This window comes from Cupressus sempervirens, chromosome 10 (genome assembly GCF_028749045.1).
Source record: "Cupressus sempervirens isolate cs-2001-9-10 chromosome 10, ASM2874904v1, whole genome shotgun sequence".
Lineage (NCBI taxonomy): Eukaryota > Viridiplantae > Streptophyta > Pinopsida > Cupressales > Cupressaceae > Cupressus > Cupressus sempervirens.
The window spans coordinates 524,092,459-524,110,899 of NC_143127.1; the positions used below are offsets into that span (position 1 = coordinate 524,092,459).

Genomic DNA, 18,441 nt, shown 5'->3' on the forward strand with positions numbered 1-18,441 from the left:
CTCTCTAATTCTTCTATGTCTTTTGTATTTTTGCCTCGAAGAACGTACCTTCACAAATTTTCACAGTTTTATATTGGAAAACGTGTCATGGCATCTCTGACAAATATTTTGCTCAAGCATATTTCCAAATTCAATGGTTGCAATTATGGAACCTAGAAGCAGCGCATCATCGCAATTTTTGAATATCGGAACACCAATCAACTTGTTCTGGGTGTTACGAAGCATTCGACTTCTCTGGGTCCTAATCAAGATACATGGGATTTGAATAATCGAGAGGCAGTGATGCTTCTCAAATTATTTGTAGCTAATGATCAACTTTCTCAAATTCCATCCGGCAAGACAACTGTCGAAATCTGGACACATCTCAAAGGTCTTCATGAGACTTCTGACAAGAGCAGAGCCTTCTTTTTGAAAAACACTCTGTTTTTTATTATCATGGATGAGCACACCTCGCTCCAGGCACACCTAAATCAGATTCAAGAAATCCGTGATCAGCTACTTGCCGTCGGTCTCAAGATAGAGGAAGAGGATATTGTGGTTATCACTCTTCGGAGTTTACCAAAATCATATGAGCATTTTATCGAGACTCTCAACATCACATCTACTGGTGTTGATTTGAAGTTCACTGATCTTTGCACACTTCTGCTTCAGCAAGATCGGTGGAACAACAGTTCAATAGCAGCTCCAATTCCACCTCCATAGAGCAAGCCTTTGCTGCGAAATCCTTTCAAAAGGATAAGGGCAAGTTTCAGCAACCATCTCCGCACAAGTCTTCTACTCCAGCTTCAGATGGTTCCAGAAAGAAGAACATTCAATGCAACTACTGCCACAAAGATGGTCACATGAAAGTTGAATGTCGGAAACGCTTAGCTGCACAATCCAAGCAATCAGGTTCGCAGCCCAAATCAAACAATGCAAAGCACACTGAGCAGGCGGAATCTATCTTTTATGCCTTCGTGGCTAAAAGACCTGCGGATCATCTGAAGTCATCTGCCTGGTACATTGATTTAGGTGCCTCTCGACATTTCACTCACCACAAAGACTAGTTTACTGACTACCAACCTTATTCAGATTCTGTCATTATTGGTGGCAAAGAAGAGTACAAGGTTGTTGGTAAAGGCAACATTCAGATTTAGTCTGTTGGGAGGAATCTCATATTCCTTGATGTGTACTACATTCCAGGGATGGAACTAAATCTACTACCAGTCAGCCAGCTGCTGCAACATTCTCCACACTTGGTAGTCACCTTCAGTTCACATCAGTGCACCATTACTGATCGGGTGACTAAATCTACTGTTACAATAGGTCTTGAGGATCAGTTGCAGTAGGTCTTGAGGATCATGGTCTTTTCAGACTTTCTAATTCTGGTGATTCTCAGGACTTAGCTATGGCTGCTTGGCGATCTTCTATCAGCACCCTTTGGCATCAGCGATATGGGCACTTAAATGTGTATTATCTCTCACAGCTTGCTCGGGATGAGCTTGTTGTTGGATTGCCCAAGATTCAGACTCAAAAGCTTGGAGTTTGTGATGCATGCCAGGCTGGGAAGCAACATCGTACACTTTTCACCAGTGGCGATTCTTGGCGAGCTTCTCAGGTACTTCAGCTTGTTCATGCCGATATATGCGGCCCTATAGCCACTCCTATTCTTGGGTCCAAGTATTTTCTGTTGTTTGTTGATGATTTCAGTAGAAAAATGTGGGTCTATTTCCTTAATAAGAAATCAAAAGCATTTACTGTATTTCAAAAGTTTAAACCCTTAGTTGAAAAAGACTTTGGGAAATCTATTATTACTCTTAGATCAGACAATGGGAGGGAATTTTGTTCTAATGCTTTCTCCAGCTTCTTAGATACACATGGCATCAAATGCCAGTTAATCACACCCCACACGCCACAATAAAATAACGTAGTTGAACGTCGAAACAAGACAATCACCGAGATGGCTCGTTCAATGCTCGAACACAGACATGTTCCGAAGTAGTTTTGGGCAGAAGCAGTTAACACTATAGTTTATCTATTGAACCGGTCACCCACAGTAGCAATCAAAGATAAAACTTTGGAAGAGGCCTAGTTAGCCCAGAATCAGTCCCCTGAAGGTTTTTGGCTCTCTTGCTTTTGTTTGGATCCCTGATGCTTCGCGCACCAAGTTGGATGCCAAGAGTCAGAAATTGATGCTTGCTAGATATAGCAGTCTTCACAAAGCCTACTACCTAATGGATGTTAAGACATCTCGTCTCATATATAGTCGTGATGTAGTCTTTGATGAGCAGAGAGGACTATTCATGCTTGTTTCTCCTATTCCTAAGCCAGCAGACCAGCCTATGATGGCTCATGATTTGGGAGTTCGACTTCCATTAGGTCCACCTGATGGGAGGGCTCCAATAGCTCCTACAACTCCAGTTATTCCAATGATACCTGTACAGTCACCTCTGGCTTCTCCTACAGGATCACCTCGCTTTGTAGATGCTTCACCTGACTTTGATCCAACTTCTTCTGATGAGGATCCTACTGATCAAGCATCTCCTAGTACTACTGTTGGTCATTCTCCTATCCGGCCTAAGTGGTGGGCTAAGACACTTGTTGATCTTCATGATGATGAGCTCATTGATGGGATAACTGCTTGGAAAAAGAGCAAAACCACAGATTATGTTAACTTTTCTCTTATGGCCAACATTCATAGTGTGTATGAACCTCAAACATATTCCGAGGCTAAAGAAATTCTAGAGCGGGAATAGGCCATGACATCTGAACACCAGAACCTGCTAAAGAACAACACTTGGGTCCTTCTGATCTTCCACCAACAAAGAAACCCATTGGCTACAAATGGGTCTACAAAATCAAATACATATCAACTGGTACTTTTGATAAGTACAAAGCTCATTTAGTAGCGAAGGGCTTTTCTCAGCGTCAGGGCATTGGTTATGAGGAAACCTTTGCTCTTGCTGCAAAGATGAGCACCATCAGATTAGTTCTAGCCATGGCAGCACAGTTTGGTTGAAAGGTCCATTTGATGGACGTCAAGAGTGCTTTCTTGAATGGTGATCTCCATGAAAGGTCTACATGATGCAGCCTTCTTGTTTTAAGGTTGCTGGTAAAGACCATCAAGTTCTCCGATTGGTAAAAGCTCTCTATGTCTTGAAGCAGGCCCCTCGGGCATGGTACATCAAGATTGATAAGTACCTCGGTGATCAAGGCTTCAAAAAGAGTTCTTCAGACTCAAATCTGTACATCAAGACTGCTAACAATGACATCATCCTTCTGGTTATCTATGTGGATGATATGATCATCACAGGTGGTTCGGCATCTTTGATTCAGGGAATCAAACAGAACTTATGACAGTCTTTTGATATGACTGGCCTTGGGCTCATGCATTATTGCCTAGGTGTTGAAGTTTGGCAACAATCTTTTCGTATATTTATCTCTCAGTCCAAATATGTCAAGGCCCTATTAGACAAATTCTAAATGCAGGATTGCAAACCTGCATCTACACCTATGGAGAAAGGTCTCAAGTTATCGGCAAAGTCTGATTCTCCTTCTGTTGATGATACTACATACAGGAAACTAGAAGGTAGCCTCATCTACCTCTCTGCTACTAGGCCTAATATCAGCTTCGCAATCAACTATATTTCACGCTTTATGACAGCTCCTAAGGCTGATCATTGGATAGCCGCAAAGCGTGTGCTTCATTATGTGAAGGGCACTTCAGCTTATGGACTTCTATAATCTCGAAGTTCTAATCCTAAACTCAATGGGTTCATAGATTCAGATTGGGCAGGCTCTATTGGTGATAAAAAGTCTGGATATGTGTTCAGTTTGGGATCCGGTGCAGTCACATGGACTAGCAAGAAGCAGCAAGCAATTTCTCTCTCTTCTAGAGAGGCTGAATACAAAGGAACTGTTAAGGCAGGATGTGAAACTGTTTGGCTTTGTCGGATGCTTGGGGATATGCAGAGGTCACCAGCAAGACCGACTACTTTGTTTGTTGATAACGAAGGCATTATCAAGTTAGCACGGAATCCAGTCTTCCATGAACAAACCAAGCATGTGGATGTTCACTGTCATTACATACGACAACTGGTTGAAAACAGGATTATAGATTTGCAGTATGTTCCTACCACAGATCAAATTGCAGACATTCTCACCAAGCCTCTTGGTCTTGAAAAGTTTGTCAAATTTAGAGGACAGCTTGGTCCGTTCAATAGATTAACCATTAAGGGAGGGTATTACAATAATAGATAAGTCATCTATTATTAGTTAATGGTTATCTCTTGTAAATATCTTAAGCGTTAAGTTTGCTTTCGTTTTGTTTTTCTCTAGAATAGAACGTTTCTATTCTTTAGGATCGTTTCCTAAGGAAACATCGTCTCATTCTTTTGTATATATTGACCTTTCAGTCTCCGTTAATATCAAGCAAGTGTTTACCAATTACTTTGTAATAGTTTTTGAGTCATTTTGTAAGCATTTTGTGCGAAGACAAATATGTTTACCAACAACTTCCTAGGTCTAGAAGTCTAGCAAAAGGAGAACTACATTTTCTTAAATCAAGGAAAATACATTGTTGATATTCTAAGTAAGTTTGGAATGAAGGATTGTAAACCCCTAACTACTCGAGTCTATGGAAGTAAATCTACATAAACTGAAGAATGACGGATTGGAATCTGATCTACCAATTCTACTTACTACAGGATCTCTGATGTACTTGGTAAACACTCGCCTTGATATCTGTTATGCAACTAATACCTTAAGTCAATTCATGTGTGCACCAAAAAAGATACACCTTATGGCAGAAAAGCACATTTTATGATATTTATGAGAATCAATTGGTATGGGTCTCAAATATGATCAAGTTGAAGTTAATCTTCATAGATATTCAGATTTTGATTGGGCAGGTGGCTCTTCTGATCGCAAGAGTACTATAGGATGTTGTTTTAGTCTTGGGTCAGCAATGATTTTTTGGTTCAGCAGAAAACAATCATTGGTCGCCTTAAGCTCCATTGAAGCAGAATATATTGCCTCTTCCATGGGAGCCAGAGAAGCAGTATGATTGAGAAAATTGCTAGTCGGATTATTCAGAAAACCCTTCAAGCCCACAATCATTCACTACAATAATCAAAGTTGTATCAAGCTTTCAGTAAATCTAGTTTTTCACAATCGATTTAAGCATATTGAAATACCTTACCATTACGTTAGGGATATGGTAGATCGAGATGTTATCAAACTAGAATACATAAGTACAAATGAATAGACAGCAGATGTATTTACCAAACCTCTTGCCAAGCCTAAATTGGAATATTTTAGAGGCAAACTTGGTATGATTACATTGTAATTGTAAACACTGAAATTAGGTTTCAGTTTTTTCTTTTCTATATGTGTTTATGCTACTATTTTATGGTTGCATCAAATATCTAATGAAAGGTGATGATCTTTCATTGACATATATTCAGAAGGTAACCTTTGTAAGGTGATGATCTTACAAAAGGTAGATTTGTTATCATGACTGATTATATTGTTCTTCCAAATAACTAGAAGTCATTGATAACGAATGTATTATAATCAGACTTCATTTCGTTGTTGTCCCAAAGTGCCGGAGATCATAATACTTGTCATGATTGAGTTCATGACATTGTGGTTTTAGTTATTTGATAAGTCACTAATTCAGAGTGTTAAAATCAGATAATCTGTTCTCCTAATAGGTATCATTGAACTTGATACCAATACACATATTAAGAGAACCTAAGAAATTGTTATATCTCACTTCTCCCTCACTAAGAGGGAGTCTTAAAGTGTAGCTTCAGTAGAAGTGAAATGCACAAGTATATGTATTAATGTTTCTCTTTTATATATATATATATATATATGAGATAGTATCTTAATATTCCAAGAGATTACCTATATATTGCATCGGGCTTTTAAAGTATTCTAAATACATTAAGCAACGATTACATAACAGATCCTCTTACATGGTCCACGTAGGGACATAACCCTACATGGCCATTGGCCACATAGAGTCATGTCCCTACAGAGGCATGCTCCTCTTCATATATATGTGCGATCTACTGCTGAGAAATATATCAATCGAATCAGCAATATATTTTCTCAAGCAGCAGTTCGATATTTCATTACAGTTAGAATATTTATATTATTTCATAGCAGCGATCATTATAAATCTGCCTTAGCAAATAAAGGTCTGCAAATATCAATACATCAGTGATCAATAAGAATCAGTTTTATTAATATACATATAAAGATCTGATTCAGTTCTAAATTCGATTGTTGCATAGAGGAAATGGTCATACAAATCCTCTATCAGGAATCCTAGGCTTTTACAACTGCAATATACATTCATCTTCACCAGAACCAGACTAAATAACTGGAAACCATCAGAAAAGAATTGTACCGCATTAGGAGTTTTAAATGAACTTTCTCCATCGATTATTTTGATTTCAGAATTCTCTTCAAAAGCCTGCCAATACAGGAAACATACACAAGAAGTCAAAATAAACATACAAAAAGAGAATATATTGTGAGAACATGCATCACTAAGGCATGTCAGATAGAAGTGACAAGCTAGAAAACTATGAAATGTGCAAGTATGAAAATGAAAAGTGAACAGAAAGTAGAACTCTCTTTTTGAAGATACTTTACCAGGTTGGAAACATGAATACCAATGCTACGAAGAAATTTTTCTTTCACTGCCAAGCAAAAAGACTCCTATGAACAAGGCATGACTTCAATATTACCAAAATGCAATATCTGATTCTTATGAATAAAGAAAAAAAATCCTGGCAAGACCTAGTTTATAAAACCCTCAAAATGACAAGCATATTACAAGTGCTTGTTTCCAACCTGCAGAACTAGTAAAGTGAAAACCAACAGGTGTCGGAATCACTGGAGTTTGGTCATCAACAGAAACTGATTGCTGTTCAAAAGAACCCTGACACCCAAGTGACTTCCGCCACTCTCCCTCGCCAACATGACTTTCATCTGCATCATACTTTTGAGTCTTTCTTTCAAGCTCAATTACCCCCTCTGGGTTCTTGATTGCAACAGTGTTTGGGCAGTATTCTTTCAGGAACTGTGGAAGTGGCATGCTAAGTTGTTCGTTTGAAAACATTGAACGTGCCACTCTCAATTGAGTAAGCACATGTTCAATCTGTGCATCACAAATTGCTTGGATGGCAGTAATTCGGCGTTCAGCTGAACCATGCCAAATCATATCATATGAAATTAAAATTTGTTTATATTCCAATTAACAAAACATTTAAAAAGCTTAATCTTATCACTATTACAGAAAATTAAATTAGTAAGAAATTCAAACATACAAGATAGATTATAATTATGGAAAAACTTGTTAATTATGAGGAAGCATTAAATATGGACAGAGAAAATGCCATGATATATTCTCCTCATAAGGATCGCAAATAAAAGTAGGCAATCACTGATTTCTTAGACAAAATCAAACAAAGTACAGACTGCTGAGGCATTCCAACACAATAACAAAGGATAATCATTTTTATGCTATAAGTATAAATAAACCATAGCAAGCCTTTCAAATCAACCCATGCAGAAACAGACTCACAAGAACTCAAAGGCACAAAAATTAGTCCCTCACATGAAAACTTCAATCAATCTAGCTTGTGAGATTCAAAATGGGTGTAGTAAGCAAACCTTCACAATGGTTGAGCTCTGCTAACTGTTTTTGATCCAGGTCCTTATCGTGTGTGTCAATCCTTGGATTTTCATCATTTTTCAGAGAGGGTGATAGTTCTTTCTTTGCTGCAGTTTGCCTCCCTCTTTTGACACCTTTCTTTCCCATTGATTTTGTTGGCACTGCTTGTGATTCTGCAGTCACTATCAATTTGAACAAGGGGAACAAGTGAACAAACAGACCTTGCAATCTTTCCTTGTTTCCTTTCATTACCTCATTGCTACTCACAAACTTGACTAAAACACTATTCAAAATGCAGCATATATGGCATAGCAAAATGCAACTCTGCTTTAGACAGAATAATGATCTTCTTCAAAGGTATGATGATCATTTCTCAGCAATTGTTGTCCAGATTAAAATATATTTAACAGAGACCATATCTACTAAGCATAAGATGGAGATTGATGAATCACAAGTAGCACAAGATAAGACTTTCCAACAAGCCATGAAAATGCTATTTAATGCCATGAAAAAGGTGAAGCATCAGTAAGTCGAAACAGGTCAATGTTTTTTTGGAGTTTTGATGCATGAAAGGAACTTTGGGAAAAAATAGCTCAACAAAGAACATTTGAAAATATGTTGTTAAGTACCACTGAGAAAACAGAAACACTAAATGGAATAAAAGAAAATGCTAGAATTATTACCATGCTGCTGAGGTGTAATTCTAGTATCAATCAGAATTATCATCCTTGGATCATCCGGCAACATTAAGAGAAAATTACTTTTTATATAGATTAAAAAAATGCCTGGTTATGGCTGAGAAAGGGAAAAGACAACTATCCTTTTTCTAATAATGATAGAATTCTTAGCGTCACACACTGTTACAATGAGAACGACTATTAAAATCCACAATTCAACTGAAGCATATCCCTAACATTTCCACCACAGCACACATTAAACAAAAACATGTGCATTTCTTCCTTGTCAAACTTTGCAACAATCTATGATATAATGGATAAACTTTTTGGAAGTAAATTATGTCATAGCATATAATCAATGTGCTTGGGGATGCATTTTTATACTCCCCTGTTGCCAGGGTAAGGGAGGAGAGGGGGGAATCCAACATAAAAAATTGTTCTCTCACTCCCAAAAACCAAATAAAAATTAACATGTTAATCATTTCACACTTGCATTGTCATGTAACAGTCAGAAAAGCCAAATTTCATTAAAAATGCAATTATGCCCGATTAATTGCAAATCATGGAGTCAGTCAATTATTTCCCTTAAAAGATTACAATTCATGAAAAAATTGTTGGCAACTCTGACCCAATTTTCAATGATTTTTTGCATTTGAAGTACAACAAAATTAATTTAAATCAATAATAAATGGCAGGAAAACATGCAAACGGCCTGCAAAGCCCTATTAAAACTTGCAAAATTGTCAAATCACTCAGAAAATGTTATGCAATAGTCAGAGAAGCAAAATCTGCATAAAAATGCAATTATACACGAATCCTGGAGCCACTCAACTTTTCCCCTTAAGAGATCCCAATTCATGAAAATACTGTTGACAACTCTGACCCAATTTTCAATTTTTTTTTCATTTTAAGTGCAATAAAATTATGTTAAAATCTCTAATAAATGGCAAACCAAAATGGAAAAGGCCTGCAAAACTCTAGAAAAACTTACAAAATTGTCAAATCACCTAGGAAAGGACTGATTCCAGGAAGGAGTCAAAGTTAGTACGTAATGGGCATGTAAACAATTTATTATTTTATCCCTTAGTTTTCTTTCTAATCTTAAAAGAACCCCAAACAGAAGACCAGGATGAGCAACGGCAGTCATAAAGCAAATTTGAAAGCACCTCAATCATCCTAAATTGCACTGGGACATGTGAGAAAGCATCAAAGCACCTGAACCTGCTCCAATTTGCAGCTTCAATATAACTCGAACTCTCTCAATGCCTCAACCCATGGATTTTGATGTGAACAAATATATAATTAAAATTGTACACTAATTTTAGCATTCTAACTATTCTGCATTATTATAGATGGCATTTAGACCAGAGGGAACCCTATACTTTATAATTAATATTATAAAATAGTTACAAAATTTAAATATCATTGACTATTTTGGATTAAGGTAAAATCAGGTTTTACAGGGACCCAAAACCCAATAGTTTCAAAGTACAAATATAAAAATGATGGAGTCCAAAATTACAACAGTGCTGGCAAAAGATAAAACTTTGTAATTTCCAGCATCCTAAAACCAAAAACCAGCACAAAACCAAAACCTAGCACACAGACCAGATCAGCAAAAGCAAAAAACAAAAAAGCACACAGAGAACCTGGACCAAACCAATTCCTCCAGGAGCTTGGCTGCCTGGATCTCAGCAACCTCAAGGTCCTTCTCCGTATTTTTTGCCGCAACGATCACTTTCCTGTTCAGTTTTCCCCTTGTTCTTTACCTGGTCCACCCACTGCTAATAATTATTATTGACTATTAATATATATTAATAATTATATATAATAAATTATAAATTATAAATAATGTAGAATTTATAGTGTACATCAATAATTTTTTATTTATATTTTAATATATATAATTTTATTCTTAACATTTGTCTCCACCTAAAATAGTAGTTGCAAGTTGGGCGTTGCCAAAACTAGTGGCTTGCAAATCTTTTACTTCAGCTAAACAAATTTCTTTTGTTGAATTCTACCCCTCATAAAGTCCTAACAATTTGCCCTTGTGGAATATAAAACATTGAAATAGTGGAATATGGTTTGATAAGCTTTCCCAAATATTGAATTACCCCGATAAAACCCCTTGCCTCAATTGCAATGAAAGTCCTTGAGCACTTCAAAATGGCTTCCACTTTGACAAAATTCCTAACAACAGCTAGATTGCAGTATGATAAATTTTGATCTCAATTACTTCATAGCTTGGCTAATATTTGATCTCAAACTTAGAAAACTATTTGGCGATTTCCCTCTTAAAATTTGGATAAATTTTGATCTCAGTTACATCAATGATTAGTTGTTATTTGACCTCAAACGTAGACGACTACTTGATGACTGCCCTCTCTGTCATTAATTATTTAATTGACTTCTAATGTCCCCAAAAGGGGACATTTTAATCCTCCCCTCCCAAAGATTCCTTGCCCTCAAGCAGCTTGCATCTGCATGCTGAAACCAAAATGCTTGGATCTCATATCAAACTCAAGATTGTTACTCTGCCAATCTGCTACACTACTCTGATGGAAATAACATGTTCAAAATCATGAAGCAACTCAGAAAAATACCACTGAAGTAATGCACTAACCATGTGTACACGCTCAAAAATGGTTTGTGCCTACTCTTTCATCACCTTTGCATCCAAATTTGTAACATTTTCTCAGTTCACTAACTTCAATCTTTTGGCCAACTCAATCATCATTCAGACTTATTTCACAATGTTCTCTAAATATCTTTCTACATGTTTTTCATCAAATCATCTCTGAATCGATCTATATTTAATCTAAACCTTTTGAAATCGGTTCAAACCCATTCCAATGTCATCAAAATTAATTGAAATCAACCCTAATCAATCATCACCATCGACCCTTTAGGCATTGGTACATCCTTCAATGCCTTATCAATAGTCATTAATTTCTGTCATGTGTCCTTGAAATGTCATCAATCTTTTCAATCAACCTATGGCATTTGCAAAGTCTGTTAAATGTCTTGTGTCATCAATCCTTGTCATGTGTCCATGACAAGTCATCAATCAATTTGGCATCATTTATCCAATCAATTTGATCGTCAATTTAGTCATATTCTACATCATCAACTCGATATGCATTTCTATCACAATCCTTTAATAGCGTTATTCCTTGTATTTAATTTATCATTTTGGTCAATCATTTTATTAATTTTCCCCATAGGAATAAATAACCCATGGTTCATTTCTATGTCTTAATCATTTAATCTATTTCATCTTATTAATTCATCCTCTTTTATTAATTATATCCAATTAACTAATAATTATTAATTAATTGTTCCATTTTCCTTGAATTTGGGGAATTTCCTATTTCCCAAGTTCTAATTTCCCATTTTCCTAACTTTTCACAATTAATTAATATATATTAATTAATTGTTCCATTTTCATGAATTTTGGGAATTTCATATTTCCTAAATTCTAATTTCCATTTTTTTAAAGGATTTATGAGATTTTAAATTCAAAAATTCTAACTCTTACATTTCCCACTAATTGTGCTTCCACTTCCTATTTTCTAGCTTCCACTCTTACACTTTCCTTTTTCTAACTCTTAACACTTTCCATTCCTTTTCTTACACCTTCCCTTTTATTTTCCACTTCATCTACCAAATGTTTTTACATGTTTCTATGCACATCTCTTACAATTTGTCATAATGTGTCATTTTATAACATATTTTCTAATTTAAATCTTTAAATTATGACAATTTTTTAGTTGCTCCTTTTCCCTCCAATTTTTGCATTTGGCTTCAAAATTATTTAAATTAAGCCATTGTGCACTTGTAATGCTAACCACATTCTCCTAGTACTATCTTGCATTTTGTCATCATCATACCATTATCATCTTGCTATCATTTTATGGGTACATCTTGTCAAGATCAAGAGCTACATCAAACTTCAAATCTTTGAGAAGAAAGGAGAGCATAGGAGCTAAACTTGACAAGGGTTTTCATTGTTTAATTCTCTTTTTCTTTAAGTTGCTTTTATGTTTGAATTAGAATAGTTTGCATAATCTTGTATGAGATTTGTGGTTCTCTCATTTATGCATTCTCACTCTCTTCCTAGTCTTACACCATGCCAATGTCAGGACCTCAAATTATCACGTCAACAGTATCAAATATGATGAGATAGTAGTATCTCAAGGAACTATTGTTAGGATTTAAAGAGACAGAAATAACAATTACATACAAATATAACTAATTTTAGAAAATAATAAAGCACACAAAACATAACACAAGACAAAAAGATTTAACGTGATTCACCCAATCCTTGGACTACGTCCACCAAACAGTAAGTCCAATATTCTTATTATCCAGTGATTACAACCTGATTACAATCTGTAATCCCTTATAGCTCAATATTGTCACAAGAAGCTACTATCACATCACACATCATGAAATCCCTTACCCTAAGCCATTTTATACAAGCTTTTGCTGCTTGCAAAATTAGGGTCAGATAATTTTGACAAGTTAACCTAAAAAAGCCCTTGATGAGTCAATGTTGGGAAATGGTTGACGAGTCAACTCAAAAATCCGTGACAAGTCAACCAGGAAAAAAAATTGGGGGTTAATGCCCCAAACCCCAAAGACTTTATGAAGCGTACAGTACTTCCCTGATCAGCCACCACATATCAACAACTATCAACATTGAACAACTCTCTAACTGTGAATGATCTCCCATGGAAGTGCATAACACCAATCATAGGCACACAATAAAATATATCAGCCCATCCTGAGCTTGTGGTGTAATCTATAACAACTCTCGTAGGTTTGAAAACTCTAAGAGCATTGAGATCAATGCCATGATATATATCCAATAAAGGTAACGCAAGAGAGACCACCTTCAAAAACTCCCTAATAATCATGATTCAAGTACCACTCCTATGATCAACCAGTGAAATCATGACATCAACAATTGGCCTCCAAACACTAGTGAAGGAAAAACAACTATTCCAACAAACCAAACTAAATGCAAACAGCCCATCATTATTTGAAGGCACACATGTTGATGTAAAGTTTCTGCTAAATCCTTATCTCTTAATCAGACTTTTAATCTAGTCTTATATGCTGAGAATGATCTTCTAAGTAGTATGAATATTGATGAAATTAGTGCTTATTATAATGCAGTTACAATACTGAATATTTAACCTTTTATTGTGATAGAGAATCTCATATATAAATTGCTGGATATAAAATGCTTATGGGAGCAGACTGCTGTAACTGTGTGTCCTATAATTTGCATTTACAACCTACTTATATATCCTTTCTAAAGGGTATGTCCCTCAAGGGACATAACCCTTCCTAACTTGGCACCTATAGGAGATATATATATATATATATATATATATATATATCATTAAATGCCAACATTAAAGATATATTACTATTATGAGGAAGTATAGTTTGTATTGTCCGACCTGTAGGTTTATCTTGATTAATATTCTTAACACTCCCTCTTAACCTGATAATCCTGCAGAGAGATATTATATCTAGCAACACCAATACAGATGAATAAGGAAGAATTAATACTCTATATCTGTCTGTCTCTTCTTAGTATGTGGTATCATAGAACATATGATACAAAGTCATATTACTAAATCTATGATATGACAAATCATTGCCACTAGTGATATTATACAGGATAAATTTGAAAAGTAATCTCTTCATTTATCCAAGTTATGATTTCACAGAAACTGGTATTTCCATATCACAACATGATCTTGAGTTTTATGATCTACCAGAATACAGGATAAACCCAGAGAATACTAAGATTCTTCCTTTATCCAATTTGTGACCCATGAACATAGCAATGTCAACATCACAATATGATCTCGAACTCATCTAGATCTTACAGTATAACTCTATTGTTTAGCACATTATCTAAGAGATCATCACCTCTTAAAATAATGAATACAAATGGTGGAGCCCATAACAGTCAATAGCCTAACAAAATAAAATTATTTTATTAACAATGAAGAGAGTACAAATGGATTACAACTCAACCATACCAAGTCTCCTCCTGAAGTGTTCTATCTTCCCTCTAGATAGAGGTTTGGTGAGTATGTCTATTGTCTGATTTGCAGTGAAAATGTATTCCAATTTTACAGAATTCCTGTCTACCATATCTCTTACATAATGGTAAGGAATTTCAATATGCTTGGACCTGTCATGGAAAACTGGATTCACTGAGAGCTTGATGGAACTCTAATTATCACAATGAATAATCGTGGGATTCATAGCTTGCCTAAATAATCCCACAAGCAACTTCCTCAGCCATACTGCTTCTCGGGAGGCCATCACTACTACAATGTATTTGGCTTCTGTGGAACTCTGTGCTACTGAAGACTGCTTTCTACATATCCAAGATATCATTGCTGATCCCAAACTGAAACAGCATCCTGAAGTACTTTTCCTGTCTTTAACACTTCCATCCCAATCTGAATCAGTGAATCCATGTAAGTCTAAAGCAACTTTCTCATATTTGAGTCCGAGATTAAGAGTCCCTTGTATCTCATAATGTGTTTAACTACGACTAGGTGAATCTCCTTCGGTTCACACATAAACTGACTTAAGGCATTAACTGCATAGCAAATATCTGGTCTTGTATTTACTAAGTACATAAGACACCCAATCATCTGTCTGTAGAGAGTAGAATCTATGGATGGTGATTCTGCAGCTGCTTCCTTAAGTTTATATAGATTAGTCTCCATTGGAGAAGACATAGGTTTGCCCAGAGTTTATCTAGAGTTTCTTTGTATCCTGTTATATGTCTAGAAGATCCACTATCAATTACCCATGCTTTATTTGAAATTTCATTTGATAGAAAGGAATACAAAACACAGTTCTCAAGATCATAAGTATCTTCTTCTCTAATGACATTTGTACAATTTTCCTGTTGTTCAGAATTTTCAGGACAATTAGATCTACAGTGTCCAAATTTTTCACATTTGAAACACTTTATTTTATATAGATCTTTCTTGGGCTTTCATTCTTTTGATTTCCCTTTTTCTTCTTGAAATGTTTTTTTTTGCCTTTATAGGAGTTTGTATTAAGAACATGAAGTTCTTCATCTTCTACTTTTGGTTTCCCTCCTTTCTTTAGTTTTTTGGATTCCTCTTGAAGACGATCACTCTTGAGTATGTTAAAGTCTGGGCCCTGATCTCTGGCACTTATTCCTTGTGCAAATGTCTCCCATAAATCTGGCAATCCATCTATAGCCATAAGTGTTAATTATGTGTCACTAATGATGGTTCCTATGCTTGATAGTTCATCTCTAATGCCGGCAACTCTTAAGAAGTAAGAACTTGTCGATTCTCCTTTCTTTATCTAAATGTGATTCATTTGCCTTTTTAGTGCAAGAACCCTGGTTGCATTGTTTACTTCGTAGGCATTTCATAATGCATTCATCATATCAAAGGCAGTTTGATGTTTTGTAAGCATAATTACAATATCATTTTTAACTCCATCAAGGATTATTTGAATAGCTTTTCTATTTCCTCTACTCCAGATAGATTTGTGAGGTTCAACTGGGGGTTATTTGGATGCTCCATTAATGAATTGTTTTACATTGTTCTCTTCAAGAATCATAATGATTCTAAACTTCTAGGCTTCAAAGTGCTCTTTCCCATCAAATCTGCCCTCAGGTCGAATTGTGTAAGCCATGGAAGATAGAAGATTGTTGCTTGATGTGGACAAAGTCTGATTACTAAAATTTAGCAGAGCCTAGGTTCGATTACCAGAGCTCTGATACCATGTAAAGTTTCTACTAAATCCTTATCTCTTAATCAGACTTTTAATCCAGTCTTATATGTTGAGAATGATCTTCTAAGTAGTATGAATATTGATGAAATTAGTGCTTATTATAATGCAGATACAATACTGAATATTTAACATTTTATTGTGATAGAGAATCTCAAATATAAATTGCAGCATATAAAATGCTTATTGGAGTAGACTGATGTAACTATGAGTCCTATAATCTACATTTACAACCTACTTATATATCCTTTCTAAAGGGTATGTCCCTCAAGGGACATAACCCTTCCAAACTTGGCACCTATCGGAGAGAGATATATATCATTAAATGCCAACATTAGAGATACATTTCTATTAAGAGGAAGTACGGTCTGTACTATCAGACCTGTAGGTTTATCTTGGTTATTATTCTTAACAGTTGATGTTATTAAGTGACCATAGTAACCCATATTCTCCCAAATGGAATTGAAGAATAATTGAGTTGTGCCCACAAGATGTCCCACAACTAGTTGTTCTAAGTTCTGCAAGTGCACAAGATCAAATTGCTCAAAGGTTGAGGTCAACAACAATGATGTAACGGAATTAGTGCAATAGTAATCAGTTTGAAATTCTACTAAATAAATAAGAATCATGAGTAAAGAAATAGCTGAAAATCCATCTCCTATGATCAGATCATACCTACCATCAATCCTCAAACAAGAATTACTCAAGTGTTGAACCATAGAGTCCATCCAACTCATCTAAGAGAAGAATTTAAATCCATGTATAAGTTGATCGAGAAGTGGGTAATAGTACTAACTCTAGAAATCAACCCGCTACTCCAAACATGTGACCAAAACACAACATTGCAAATTGTGCATGGGTCCCAAATCATGCAAGCAATATTATGCAATGAGATAGCCCTTATTGAAAAAGAAAAACCAGAAATATTTTTGGGTGAGGCAAGATTGCCTTTACACTCAAGATGCTTCTACATCACATATTGTTGGTGATCTTTATCTGATTTTTTATTAAGTGTTACATCCCAGTTTTTGGCCCAATCTTAAATGCTCCTTTATAATGTTCGTTAAAATTTCAAGTTTATTGAGGACGATGAAACACAAGGGGAAGGGTACGTTACATCCGAATTTTTGACCCAATTTAAAATGTTCATATAGCCATTGAGATTTCACATGAAGTCACTTGACAGTTCAAATTTGTTATGATCATGTGAAATGGTAAGATGGTTAATCATTATAAATTCATATGAAGTTGGCATGATAGTAAATCATTATGATGGTTTATGAATAATAACTTGTTATGGTAAATATGATATAATCGTGGAGAATTCTCTTGCAAGAGCATGGCGAATTGGGGAAGCATTGCTAGAAAGGAATTGGGCATGGGGGAGCACCACCATCACTGAGCAAATAGGTATGAGTCTTGAACCACAATGGCTAAGGATAAACAACTAGGCAAGCAAGAGTGTACATTGGACGACCATGAGCTAACCTATTAAATTACATATCATTCAATAGTAAAAGAGAACACTAAGCATTTATTAAAGTGAGAACAAGTTGTTACCTTTATTAATTGAGATACTTGAGGAACCTCCTGGTCTGTTAGGCATGTCTTACTATATCGACACCATGATGCCTAGATATCTATACTTGTACATGTATGTATATGTATATATGTGGAAATCAAATTAAGAACGTATACATGAGAAATATACAATTGAAATTTATGCATGTATATGTGTAGGTGTACGTGCAAATATAGGTAGATGTAGATACCATGGTGCCTATATATTAAAACATTAGGAGGATGAGCCATTATTATTATTACTATTCTTTCTTCTTTCATCAAGCTTATTACTTGGAAGATAATAAGTCAAATATTTGAATCGGTGGCTTCAACTTCTTTGAGCATTGACTTTGTAACTCTCTGCCACATATTTTCTTCTTGATAACCAATGGAGCGCACGGGGAGATATTATACACTCTCCGCTGCCTTAGTTATTATGCTAGGGGAAAGTTCATTTCTAAACCACTCTTGATTGCTCTACGTCGAAGACTTGCTATTATTACCAATTTTAAATTACGATTCAGAAGTTAGTTGCAAGATGGAAGGTTGTGGTAGCCAAGCAATGATATTAATCATAACCAGCATATTCAGATCATGAATTAGCTCCCTTTTATTTGTTCTCATCTTGCGGATTGTTGAAAAGATATATTTTCCACGATGGCATGATTGTATGATGCATACTGGCCGTAACCAAAAGGACAAGAGCTTATCGATTTT

General features: G+C 35.6%; 1 protein-coding gene across 10 annotated transcripts in view; it reads right to left on the bottom strand.

The window, feature by feature from the left end:
* Positions 1–18,441, bottom strand: part of LOC149534952 (uncharacterized) — a 78,891-nt gene that overhangs the window by 17,266 nt on the left and 43,184 nt on the right. For 6 of the 10 annotated variants that reach the window (XM_089803919.1, XM_089803918.1, XM_089803914.1 and 3 more), the window contains 4 exons: positions 7,669–7,851; positions 6,847–7,197; positions 6,646–6,692; positions 6,398–6,463 (listed from right to left, as the gene is read on the bottom strand). In XM_089803919.1, coding sequence (XP_089660045.1) covers positions 6,398–6,463; positions 6,646–6,692; positions 6,847–7,197; positions 7,669–7,816 — 612 coding nt within the window. In that variant the 5' untranslated portion in view covers positions 7,817–7,851. The remainder of the gene's footprint in view (positions 1–6,397; positions 6,464–6,645; positions 6,693–6,846; positions 7,198–7,668; positions 7,852–18,441) is intronic. The other 4 variants (XM_089803920.1, XM_089803921.1, XM_089803922.1 and 1 more) reach the window with 1 other exon arrangement.